General features: G+C 51.2%; 1 protein-coding gene across 2 annotated transcripts in view; it reads right to left on the bottom strand.

The window, feature by feature from the left end:
• Positions 1-10,890, bottom strand: part of LOC119956575 — a 34,659-nt gene extending 23,769 nt beyond the window's left edge. For both annotated transcript variants that reach the window (XM_038783891.1, XM_038783892.1), the window contains exons 1-2: positions 10,502-10,890; positions 1,035-1,145 (exon numbers count right to left, since the gene is read on the bottom strand). In XM_038783891.1, the coding sequence (XP_038639819.1) occupies positions 1,035-1,097 (63 nt within the window). In that variant the 5' untranslated portion in view covers positions 1,098-1,145; positions 10,502-10,890. The remainder of the gene's footprint in view (positions 1-1,034; positions 1,146-10,501) is intronic.
• Between the last annotated feature and the right edge of the window lie 2,606 nt (positions 10,891-13,496).

Raw genomic sequence — 13,496 nt, 5'->3', positions numbered from 1 at the left:
AGCGCCGTGACATCATGGACAGTTCACCATTTACAATCTGTGTTTCCAGAACTGCTCCGATGGATTAAATTTACCTCACAGCTCAAAATTTTTTTAAAAGCCTAAATTCTGGGAGCCAAAATTCCACCTTCCTACTCTGACCACGCCCGGCTCTCGTCACTTAATTGTAACATCCGGCAGGTCTCGCGGTGGCTCGCAGTCCCCGTCTCGGAGCCGGAGGCTCCGGGTTTTCGTGTCCCGCCTCAGGGCTCGATGGCCGAGGAAGGTGCGTCCGTAACTCGGCCGAAAGCGGTTGGGTGTGTCGACCTGCAAAATGCTTCCGAACGGCCACCCGATGGTGGGAGGCGAGGGCGGGAGGGATCCCAGATCGGCCATGTTGGAGCCTCTGCCATCACCCCCCCCCAGACCACAACGGGCCTGGGAAAGTGCCCACTGCCACGGCAACTCAGACTCCCCTGAGTGAACTGTGACACACCGTTGGGCATATTCGCCCAACCCGGGGCTGGTTTAGCACAGTGGGCTAAACAGCTGGCTTGCAACAGCAGAACAAGGCCAGCAGCGCTTGTTCAAATTCCCGTACCAGCCTCCTCGAACAGGCGCCGGAATGTGGCCACGAGGGGCTTTTCACAGTCACTTCATTGAAGTCTACTTGTGACAATAAGCGTCGATTATCATGTTCGCAGGAAAGCCCTTTCCAGCATCGATGTTCTCCTTCTTTCAGCGATTTTTAAAAACCAAAATCTTGAAAGAGCAAAACTGCCTGAGGGAGGGAAAGAGAATGTTGTGTTGTGCTGTGCCCAAAATGAGTAATGATGGGCAAGGCACTAACTGAAATCCTGGAGGAACCTCACAAGGTTAGATGCCTTACCCGCCTTCACAGTAACTTCATTGAAGTCTACTCGTGACAACAAGCGATTTTCATTTTTTTCTCTCTCTCGATCTCTGGGATGAGGGGAGGGGTTCGTTACTTGTCTGGAAAACTGGGATGGGAAGTAAAAGAAATATATAGATATATAAATAGAACAGGTACTCACAATCAGATTCTTCACGGCCCCTCGTTCCTTTAATGAGTCCTGATGTACATGACGAAATTTCATCTCAACATCGCCACGCTTTACATTCCACACTCAAAGACTTTTCGTTTCCTTAAAACGCAAGAGAATACTTGGTTACCCATTTACCATGGTCATCAGACCGAATCTGTTGGCCTCCACTGTGGGCTTGCAGAGGTTACCGGTTGGCAGGAGATGGCAGGGATGTCGAGGTGGAGTTTGCAATCAGATTATTTTATATTTAATAATAATCTTTATTATTGCCACAAGTAGGCTTACATTAACACTGCAAGGGCAGCACGGTGGCCTAGTGGTTAGCCCTGCTGCCTCACGGCGCTGAGGTCCCAGGTTCGATCCCGGCTCTGGGTCACTGTCCGTGTGGAGTTTGCACATTCTCCCCGTGTCTGCGTGGGTTTCGCCCCCACAACTCAAAAATGTGCAGAGTAGGTGGATTGGCCACGCTAAATTGGCCCTTAATTTGAAAAAATAATTGGGTACTCTAAATTTATAAAAAAAAACACTGCAATGAAGTTACTGTGAAAATCCCCTAGTTGCCACACTCCGGCACCTGTTCGGGTACACGGAGGGAGAATTCAGAATGTCCAATTCACCCAACAAGCACGTCTTTCGGGACTTGTGGGAGGCAACCGGAGCGCCCGGAGGAAACCCACGCAGACACGGGAAGAACATGCAGACTCCGCACAGACAGTGACCCGAGCGGGGAATCGCACCCGGGACCCAGGCGCTGTGAAGCAACTGTGCTACCCACTGTGCTACCGTGCCTCCCTATGGAATGGCGGAGCAGGCTCGAGGGGCCAAGGGGCCTCCTCCTGCTACCTACGTCCAATCAATTGGCTCGATTGCCACATACTTGATGGCCAATTCTCTCTTCGTGACCTGGCACTGTTGTGGGGGGTGTGTGGGCTGGTGTTACAAATTCAGATCAGTTCTTTTGAGAGAGACACACACACACACACACACAGACTGAGGGGAAAATCGAACAAAGTTATACCCGGACCGCCTTTTAAAAAATGAAACACTTCCAAAAGGAGAAAACAGAAAGATACGCATAGGAGAAAAAGAAAAAAAGAAAGAGTGCCAGCTTTTGTATTTATTCAAGGGCGACCGGATCTGCTCTTTCATTCCTCCTCCTTGTGCAGCGGGGAATGAAAGGGAATACAATTTAAATTAATTAAAGACAGATTTCAATAAAAAGAACAATTGGGACTGAGCTTTGGAATAATCCATCAGTGGGATGGAGCCCTGATTTAAAACTCGAGGTTTACAAGTGCTGAGCAAGGGGTAATATGGACACCTTCAATGTTTTTTAATTTGAATTATATGTTTGCATTTTTATTGGAAGCATGCTAAAATGCCATTGACAGAAGGAACGGGGATGGGAGGTGCAGGGGGGGGGGGGGGGGGAAGAGTTATTGGGGTGGTGGCGTCGGAATCACCAACCCAATGCCCATTTTGGGGGCAAGATCATGGCGGCCTCTGTGGCTTTTGGGAAGAATTGTGCTTCGCAGGTGTGGTGAATGTAACTCCGTAATTCTCACTGTATTGTATATACATGAGACCATGCATTTGTAAGCGCGGTTGCATTGCCCGACCACTAGGGGGAGTAGTGCTGGGAATGCTTAAGAGTTTGTACAGGGCTCCACCCTTGGCTCCTCCCACGACTCCTCCCCCTGGACTTGCTGTATAAATACCAATGCTCAGAGCCAGTCGTTCAGTTCATCGAGAGTTCAACGCGGAACAGGCTGGCTCTGTTGTAAGTAGATTAAAACCACTGTTCATATCTTAAAGCACGTGTCTAGTGAATTGATGGTTCCATCAGCGGCTGCGCCACGTAGAGTTTATATCGGAGCATTGGGCCACGGGTTCCGCATCCAACACCGCCCAACAAGCCTTCACATTAATTCCTTCCCCAACACCCAGGAAATGGGTACGTGACGCAACAACAGTGTCTCCACAACCCTCCAATCACTGACGTACCGGCTTGGCTAAAAAAGAAAAAGATAACACAGTGAATGGTCCCTTCCAAAGGGGCTTTGAACGGCAATGTTCTGTCGCAGAATTTGTACCACCACCCCCAAACCCCGGGGGCCAGATACTCCGATGCCGAGCCTAAGTGCGGGAGGTCCGTAGCATTTTACGTTGAAAAAAATCGGCGGAGCCCCCTCACCGATGCAGCCATGGCGCACGTAAAACTCCCGGCCTCCACGAAATAAACGGCCGGCGACTGGCCGGGTCCGTGGCCGCGCTTGCGCACGGCGACGACCTGCAGCAGTCGCGCTGTAAAACATGGCGCCGGCCATGCGCAGCCCCGACCTGCCAGACAGTGCCCCCCCTGGCCACCCCCCCCCCACCAGCCCCCCCCCGGGCCTCGCGGAAGCCCCCCCCCCACACCCCGGCCAGCGGCACAGCGCCCGCCCGACTGTGGCGGCGCTGGGCACAGTCCGCAGCCGCCGTGTCGGCTTCCCGCGCGGCTGGGACCCAGGAGTGAACCGCGCAGCCGGGAACTCGGCCCATTGGGGGCGGAGCATACGAAACCTGAGTCAAACAGGCGCTGCCCCCCCCCCCCCCCCCCCCCGATTTCGGCGTCTAAAGGGGATTCTCCGCTCAATCGGCAAATACGAAATCGCCGTCGGGGAACCGAGAAACTCGCCCCAGACCCTTTCCTTGCAAACAATATTGGAGGGAACCCCTTTAAGCATTCAGGTCAGGTCGGGACAAGGTTTACTTTTTCCTGGTGATTTGCATCCAGATGAGGAAGGAAGCACATTGCGCAAGACCCTCTCCCCGCTGCTGCCGAAATGATGTTTCCAACTAAAACTGACAGGCAATCAGCAACAACATTCCCTCTGTCTAATAACCCGACAGGAGGCCAAGGCATCTGCAACCTCAGAGTCCCTGGGGCCTCACCCGAGTACAATGTAACTAGATGGAAGGGGGCAGAGCTATCCCGTTAATCCAGCGGCTTCTGGGACATAAATACTCTGGTCCCAGAGTGGGCCTGTCGTGGGAGACATTTTGGGGAATAGGAGGTGAAATATAAGAACATAAGAAGAACATAAGAACATAAGAAATAGGAGCAGGAGTAGGCCATCTGGCCCCTCGAGCCTGCTCCGCCATTCAATGAGATCATGGCTGATCTTTTGTGGACTCAGCTCCACTTTCCGGCCCGAACACCATAACCCTTAATCCCTTTATTCTTCAAAAAACTATCTATCTTTACCTTAAAAACATGTAATGAAGGAGCCTCAACTGCTTCACTGGGCAAGGAATTCCATAGATTCACAACCCTTTGGGTGAAGAAGTTCCTCCTAAACTCAGTTCTAAATCTACTTCCCCTTATTTTGAGGCTATGCCCCCTAGTTCTGCTGTCACCCGCCAGTGGAAACAACCTGCCCGCATCTATCCTATCTATTCCCTTCATAATTTTAAATGTTTCTATAAGATCCCCCCTCATCCTTCTAAATTCCAACGAGTACAGTCCCAGTCTACTCAACCTCTCCTCATAATCCAACCCCTTCAGCTCTGGGATTAACCTAGTGAATCTCCTCTGCACACCCTCCAGCGCCAGTACGTCCTTTCTCAAGTAAGGAGACCAAAACTGAACACAATACTCCAGGTGTGGCCGCACTAACACCTTATACAATTGCAACATAACCTCCCTAGTCTTAAACTCCATCTCTCTAGCAATGAAGGACAAAATTCCATTTGCCTTCTTAATCACCTGTTGCACTTGTAAACCAACCTTCTGTGACTCATGCACTAGCACACCCAAGTCTCTCTGAACAGCGGCATGCTTTAATATTTTATCGTTTAAATAATAATCCCGTTTGCTGTTATTCCTACCAAAATGGATAACCTCACATTTGTCAACATTGTATTCCATCTGCCAGACCCGAGCCCATTCACTTAACCTATCCAAATCCCTCTGCAAATATAATGTATTAATGGCATTTCTTACACCCATCCCTCTCAAGTGGTCTCTTATCTGGGACTTTGCACTCTCTCTCTCTCTCTCTCAATGGAATGCAAATGCTCGCCAACTGAAAACAAAACTTTATGCTTCTTTGCTCAGGTGGGAGCAAGTAAAATGGGCGGGATTCTCCCATTCGGCGGCAGAGTGTCCACGCCGTCAGAATCGCTGTCGCCTTTCACGACGGTGTGAACGTGCCGCTGGGAGTACCGTAGGGGCCAGCACGTCGCTGGGGTGGTTCACGTCGCTCCAGCCTCCCATCCCGGCGCGAACTGTGCGCCGGGGGATCCGCGCATGCGCAGCGGCGCCGGCACCAACCCGCGCATGCGCGGTGACCTCCCTCAACGCGCCGGCCCCGACGCAACATGGCGCGGGAGGTCAGGGGCTGCGCGCGGAAGAAAATAGGCCCGGGCAGCTGGGCCCCGATCACGGGACAGACCCCATTGGAGGACCCCGCCCCCCCCCACCCGGGGTCGGAGGAGCCCCCCCCCACCCCCCACAGGCCGCCCCCCGCCCTGGTGTGGACGGCGCCAGCGGGGACACTGCCTTTTTAGAGCGGCCGCTCGGCCCATCCGGGCCGGAGAATCGCGTGCCGGTGTCGGGTTGCTGGGATTCTCCGGCCCCGGGCTGGGAGAATCCCGCCCAATACCTTTGCAATAATCCAGAGGGGAATTCAATGAGAGATTTTATCATCTATGTTACCGCCGTGACTAGACCTCCATGGTATTCTGAACTCTGTGTGATCATGGGAGTTCCCCGTCTGGTCACAAGGACCATTTTCAATCGTGGCCCCTACGCTGTTCATGGTGGCCTTCATCAGCGGCTGGTGGCACTTATTTAAGGGAAAATGTCTTGTAACTCCACTGCTGTCAGAAACAGATAGGTCAATCAGATCATCCTAAATTCAATGGTCAGTTCGCCTGTTTCCATGATGTCGGTCGAGGGTAAATATTGGCCTTGACAGCGGGGATAAATCTTCAGAATGTTTTCTTTTTCTAGCATTTACCCGAGAGCGAAATGAGGCCTCGATTTGAAGGCCGTCCGAAAGGTCTGCACCTCTGACAGTGCAGCCCCTCTTATTCCGCCTCGACTGTGCCCTCAAGTCTCTGAACTTACTGACTCAGAATGTTACTCACCGTGATTGGGCTGGTACCGTACAAAATATAAATAGACTTTTCACACTCCTTCCCAACAATCTCACACATTTGGCATCAAATGACATGTGCGCACTGCTGCGGTATTTCAAATCTTCACATCCGCACAGTTTCTGTGTCACTGACCGCAAAGGGGAATCTAGGCAAACACCATGATTACAGCTCACCTCTTGATGAGAAGATCCACTATTTCAAATTCACCAGCTCCTAGCAATCACATTCTTTCTTTAAAATGAATGATTTTTAAAAAAATTCCAATTAAGGGGCAATTTTAGCGTGGCCCGTCCACCTACCCTGCACATCTCTTGGGTTGTAGGGGTGAGACCCACGCAGACACGGTGGAGAATGTGAAAATTCCACACCGACTGGGTCCTTGGCACCGTGAGGCAGCAGTGCTAATCACAGTGCCACCATGCCCCCCCCCCCCCCCCCCCCGGATCCTCCCCCCACCCCTCTATCGATTACATTCTTAACCTATCCAAAGACTGCAGACAATTTGCACACATCAACTACAATGTTTCATCGAATCCCTGGAGTGCAGAAGGCGCCCATTCGGCCCATTAGGTCAACACCGACCCTCTGAAAGTGCACGCCTCCTGGGCCCACTCCCCCCCCCCCCCCCCCCCCCCCCCACCCTGTCCCCGTAACTCCACCCGATCTGCACATCTTTCGACACCAAGGAACAATTGAGCACGGACAATCCACCTAACCTGTGTAAATTCGTTGATTCTATGAACCTGCACGTCTTTGGACTGTGGGAGGAAACCGGAGCACCCGGAGGAAACCCACGCAGCATGGTAGCATGGTGGTTAGCATAAATGCTTCACAGCTCCAGGGTCCCAGGTCCCAGGTTCGATTCCCGGCTGGGTCACTGTCTGTGTGGAGTCTGCACGTCCTCCCCGTGTGTGCGTGGGTTTCCTCCGGGTGCTCCGGTTTCCTCCCACAGTCCAAAGATGTGCGGGTTAGGTGGATTGGCCATGCTAAATTGCCCGTAGTGTCCTAAAAAGTAAGGTTAAGGGGGGGGGGTTGTTGGGTTACGGGTATAGGGTGGATACGTGGGTTTGAGTAGGGTGATCATTGCTTGGCACAACATCGAGGGCCGAAGGGCCTGTTCTGTGCTGTACTGTTCTATGTAGACACGGGGAGAAGGTGCAAACTCCACACAGTCACCCGAGGCCGGAATCAAACCCTGGTCCCTGGCGCTGTGAGGCGGCCGCGCTAACCATTCCGCAATTGGCGGATGGATGGATAGACACCAGGGTGACCACAAAACCAATTCCTGCCCCCCCCCCCCCCTCAAAAAATAGTTTCATGGGATTTTATTTAGATTCACCCGAGTCACCAATGGGGTCCTGGGCTTATGGTTTCACCTGAAAAGGGACGACAGCTCGACCAGAAATGCCAGCCTCGTTTCTCTGTTCAAGTCTCGAGGGAGCGAGATTGGAACCCGCAACTTTCTGATTTCAGAGACACGAGAGCTACCCAGTGAATCAGTTGTTCGGGACACTTGACACCTTCTGTTTTAACGAGAGGAATGTTGGCAGTGTCAGACCAGCCGGTGTTTTAGAAATGTCAGTCACAGTAACTTCATTGAAGCCTACTCGTGACAATAAGCGATTTTCATTTCACCTCCGCACCTGCCTGTACTTGTTCGATGCTGTACTCCTAATAGATGTACATGTGCGGTTTTGTTTTGCCTGCTTCGGATTTCTTACAAGTTCTTGCTGTGGTTCAGCGCTATGGGCACAGGAAGCAAGATCTCCAATGCCTCGCGCTAATGGCCAACGTCGAACCTTTAAAATTAATTTATGGTCTGTGGTGCGTCACGGACAAGGTCAGCACTAATTGCCCACCATAAATGCCCCCAGGAACGTGGTGGTGAGCCAACTTATTGAATACAATAGAATAGGCTATTTAATAATAACAATCTTTATGATCATAGAATTTACAGTGGAGCAGGAGGCCATTCGGCCCATCGGGTCTGCACTGGCTCTTGGAAAGAGCACCCCACCCAAGGTCAACACCTCCACCCCATCCCCATAACCATGTAACCCCACCCAACACTAAGGGCAATTTTGGTCACTAAGGGCAATTTATCATGACCAATCCACCTAACCTGCACATCTTTGGACTGTGGGAGGAAAGCGGAACACCCGGAGGAAACCCACGCACACACGGGGAGGATGTGCAGACTCCGCACAGACAGTGACCCAAGCTGGAATTGAACCTGGAGCTGTGAAGCAATTGTGCTGTCCACAATGCTACCGTGATGCCCCTTAAAATGAAGTGGAGAATGTGGGCTTATTGTCACAAGTGGCTGGTTTAGCTCACAAGGCTAAATCGCTGGCTTATAAAGCAGACCAAGCAGGCCAGCAGCACGGTTCGATTCCCGTACCAGCCTCCCCGGACAGGCGCCGGAATGTGGCGACTAGGGGCTTTTCACAGTAACTTCATTGAAGCCTACTCGTGACAATAAGCGATTTTCATTTCATTTCATTTTTCACAAGTCGGCTTACATTAACACTGCAGTGAGGTTACGATGAAAAGCCCCTCGTCGCCACATTCTGGCGACACATCGGGTACATGGGGGAGAATTCAGGATGTCCAGATTACCTAACAGCACGTCTCTGTGGACTTGTGGGAGGAAACCGGAGCACCCGGAGGAAACCCACGCAGACACAGGGAGAACGAGACCCCCAATAGAGTGAATAGTGGGATCAGGAACAGAAATCCCAGCTGAGTCAGCCCCCCCCCCCAACCCTGGACCTCCATAACTTTGGGAAGCGAATAGCAGTGTAACTGCTCTCGCTGCGCTACCCTAACCCTTGTACAGGTTAGCAGAGCAGCCCAGACTCAGCCACAAGTGTTGAACACAAAACCAACAGCTCACTGACGGTGAATACTTGGGCGGTTGATTCAGCAGATAAAGCATAGCCTCGGAGCTGAACCTGTCAGAGCCTGGAACACAGGTCACCGCACACCAGGAGGGCACTCTTACTTAAATCGGAGAACAACCATACACCGGGCTCGGTAATCAGTCCACTGAGGCCCATCGGCATCTCTCTCTGTTCGAGAGAGAAATTAAATTATTGAGCTGGAAGGGGACCATTCCACAAGGCGGCAAGATGAGGGGAGTCAGGGTCTCCACGAACTGCCACAGCTGGTACAGGGATTGAACCCACGCCATTGGCATCGTCCTGGTGGTTGAGTAGACCATCATCGCCCAGCAGCAGGGTTCCCCCATTATTCGCGCCCCCCGGGGAACCTATTGAAAATCTCGCCCCCCCCCCCCCCCACCGCCATCTCACCCCCTCCTTAATTACTTTCCACAGATACTGCCAGACCTGTTGAGTTTATCCAGCATTTTTCCTGCCAGTTTTGCAAAGGTTACTGGTAGTTGTGTGTGTGGTTGGGGGGTGCGTGGGGGGGGGGGGGGGGAGGATTGCAGGGGGGGGCGGGGAGGGGGGGGGACAGGGACACCCCCCACTTTTAGTCGCACATTGGAAGATGCTTCACAGGATTGCAAACGCCGCAGAAGTCTGCCACGAGGGCTCAATTGGAAACATTAGGGAAGGGAAGGGTAGGGTAGGTCAAAGATCCAAGTCTTTTTTTGTTGTTGTGTGGCGTGCAGGGAATGAATCCCAGAGACTGGGGAGTGGGGGGGGGGGGGGGGGGAGTGCAAAACCTGTCCCAATTTGTCCTCCCTGCTTCCACTCCATCCAAAACAAAAACTTATTTCATTGGGGATTTTTTGAGCTCCCAAAAAAGGTCATGCATAAATCGACACATTCTGGAACCATTTGTTCGCGCAGACACACTGGGGGCAGGAATGTGGAGACATATTGTGGCAACGTTTGTACAGGTGAGGGACTAAACAAGGGCAGAAAACTTATTCAGAACTCCGGGGCAATCTGTGGTGCAAGGTAGTTTGAAAAGAAACCCAAAAGAGTGAGTTCACAGAGAAAAAAATAAACCCGGGGCACCAACAAGCAGGATTCATCCCATTCAGGGAAGGGATTTGAGAAATCTGTGTCAGCTCTGAAGGTTGCAATGGGGGCTGACACTCAGGCAAAGTTGTTACATTTTCACCCCGCGTGCATCCCCCTTCCTTCCCCCCCAGAAACTGATCAAGAGACAATTTCGAGTCGATACTGAAACTGATCAGACACTTTGAGATGAAAGTGTCTTTTTTTTTTAAATAACAAAACAACAACAAAAAAGAGAGAGGAAATAAACTTTTGGGTTTTGCCGAAAGGGGGTGGTGCATAGAAGAAGGAAAAAGTTCCAGCAAAGTTGTCCTTTACCTGTAGCGGAGTTGAGAAGGTTCCCCCCAGTTTGTGTGCGCTAAATCCACACTGTCTCCTCTCCTCTCTCAGCTGTATCACCAGTGGCTCCTATCACCGCTCTGAACCCCAAGCAAAAGCAGCATCTTCGCTTTTATTCCGCAGTGAATGGGCGTGTTGTTTTGTGTGACAAACGTGCTGTGAAGCCCAGCTGATTCTTAGAAGGTGCCCATACATCCACTCAGGCGAGAGGGTGGGTAGGGGTTGGAAAATTCGTGTGGTTCCCCCGTCCAGGGGAACGGAGTGGGGGAGGTGTGACCAATTCTGTGCAGAATTGAGTGGAAGGAAGGAGGTCGAAGTGAGCAAGAGAGAGAGGAACAGTAAGGGAAAAACTGAGTGTGTAGCAATCATGGACTTGTAACAGAGGAGAGGGAGCAATGGAACTTGGAAGAGGCACTGGGCGAATGGGAGGAGCTTCCCCAACGTTTATAGAACTCAGGATTAATCTCGATGATCGAGGAGGCTGGTTTTGAACCGCTCTGTTTCTCTCTGCACAGATGCTGCCAGACCTGCGGGGTTTATCCAGCATTTTACTGCTTTATAATAATAATCTTTATTGTCACAAGTAGGCTTACATTAACACTGCAATGAAGTTACTGTGAAAAGCCCCTCGTCGCCACATTCCGGCGCCTGTTCGGGTACACGGAGGGAGAATTTAGAATGTTCAATTCACCCAACAAGCACATCTTTCCAGACGAGCGGGCGGGGGGGGGGGGGGGGGGGGGAGAACCGGAGCATCCGGTTCCACCTTTTCCCCGTAACCCGGTAACCCCATTTTACCTTTTGAAAATGAAAATGAAATGAAAATTGCTTATTGTCACGAGTAGACTTCAATGAAGTTACTGTGAAAAGCCCCTAGTCACCACATTCCAGCGCCTGTTCGGGGAGGCTGTTACGGGAATCGAACTGGCTTGATCTGCTTTCAAAGCCAGCGATTAGCCCTGTGAGCAAAACAGCCCCTTTTTGGACACTAAGGGCAATTTATCACGGCCAATCCACCTGACCAGCACATCTTTGGACTGTGGGAGGAAACCGGAGCATCCGGAAGAAACCCACGCAGACACGGGGAGAACGTGCAGACTCCGCGCAGACAGTGACCCAAGCCGGGAATCGAACCTGGGACTCTGGCCATGAGAAGCGACAGTGCTAACCACTGTGCTACCGTGCCTTTTTCCAGCATTTGGCTTTTATCGTTAACCCCAGGTTTGCTCCTTTCGGTTACCGAGCTGACTACAGACGGGATAAGGCCGTGTGGGACAAAATTGCAAAGTTTAATGCTCCGAGTTTGGGAAAATCTTAATGGAGAATCCCTCAGAAAGATTTATATGGTGCCTTTCGAGGCCAGCGAGCTATTCCAAAGTGCTTTGGAAATGTGGGGGCAGGAGAAGGCTTTTCGCAGCCACCTTTAAAATGTCACAGTTCTTGTCATGCAGGGAGGCAATTTGGCCAATTCACGTGTGGTAGGCTCCCACAGACACCAACGCAATAGTAGTAACCAGATCATCCTTTTTTTTACGCTGTCGGTTGAGACATTTGGGGAGATAATGACCACCTGCTTCGGTTTTTCATTCACGGGATGTGAGTGGCGCTGGCTGGGCCAGCATTTATTGCCCATCCCTAATTGCCCTTGAGAAGGTGGTGGTGAGCCGTGGCAGTCCCTGAGGTGTAGGTACATCCACAGTGCTGTTAGGGAGAAGGTTCCGGGATATTGACCCAGCGATAGTGAAGGAACAGCCGGTATATTTCCATTTCAAGATGGTGAGTGGCTTTGAGGGGAACCTCCTGGTGGCGGGGTCCCCATGTATCTGCTGCCCTTGCCCTTCTAGATGGTAGAGGTCACGGGTTTGGAAGGTGCTGCCTAAGGAGCCTTGGTGAGTTCAGTGATGTCGGTTTAGGGATAAATATTGGCCAGGACCCTGGGGAGAACTCTCCTTGCTACCGAGGCTACTTGCAACCTGTCCAAAAACACCTCTGACTATGTATAGATTCCATAGGATCCCTGCAGTGCAGAAGGAGGCAATTCGGCCCATCGAGTCTGCACGAGCACTCTGAACGATCACCCTACCTAGGCCCACTCTACTACCCTATCCCTACAACCCCACCTAATATGCACATCTTTGGACACTAAGGGCAATTTAGCATGACCAATCCACCTAACCTGCACATCTTTGAACTGTGGGAGGAAACCGGAGCGCCCGGGAGGAAACCCACCCACACACGGGGAGAACGTGCAAACTCCGCACAGACAGTGACCCAAGGCCGGAATTTAACTGGGTCCCCAGCACTGTGAGGCAGCAGTGTGGGTCACCGAGCCAAGCTGACGTGGTTAATGAGAAGAGAGGAGCACAGGACGTAGTGGGAGGCCATTCGGCCCTTCGTGCCTGCTCTGTTTGCAGGGTTCAATAAGGCTGGGGAAAAAAAACAGATATCACTGCGTGCTTTCAGTGTCAGAAATGACTGTTCATTACTGTATCATAACAGAATGATGAGATGTGATCGGTAATGTAACTGCTCCTTAATGTATCCAGAACAATGAACTCTTGAGTACGCTGTATGCAGTAACATGCGGAAAGCTGCAGTGATGCTAATCAAGTTTGGGTTACATAACCTATCCCATCATCTCAATCTTTTGATACGTTGCTACTTGCAAATGCAACATGTCCTGCACTGGAAGTGTGATGCACGCTTAATATATTTTCCTCTATTGCAACTGGTCTTTCAGCTTCATTCACATTGCTGGATGCTTGTGCCAACAATAGGAAATGGAGAAAGTTGCATCATTATGCACTACCTAATCAAGTTGTTCACAACGGTGACACAGTTTGACAAGCTAAATATAGTTAGCAGCTCTTTCCGCTGGTTAGTGGATGAATAAGATAAGGATTGAAATTACAAAGCGAAAGGTTCAAGGAATTCTTATCCGAAGCACGTTAGAACATATATCATGTTGCCACAA

Source organism: Scyliorhinus canicula, chromosome 23, assembly GCF_902713615.1.
Source record: "Scyliorhinus canicula chromosome 23, sScyCan1.1, whole genome shotgun sequence".
Classification (NCBI taxonomy): Eukaryota; Metazoa; Chordata; class Chondrichthyes; order Carcharhiniformes; family Scyliorhinidae; genus Scyliorhinus; species Scyliorhinus canicula.
The sequence above is the reverse complement of the archived record's forward strand: the minus strand, read 5'-3'. Positions and strand labels throughout refer to the sequence as shown.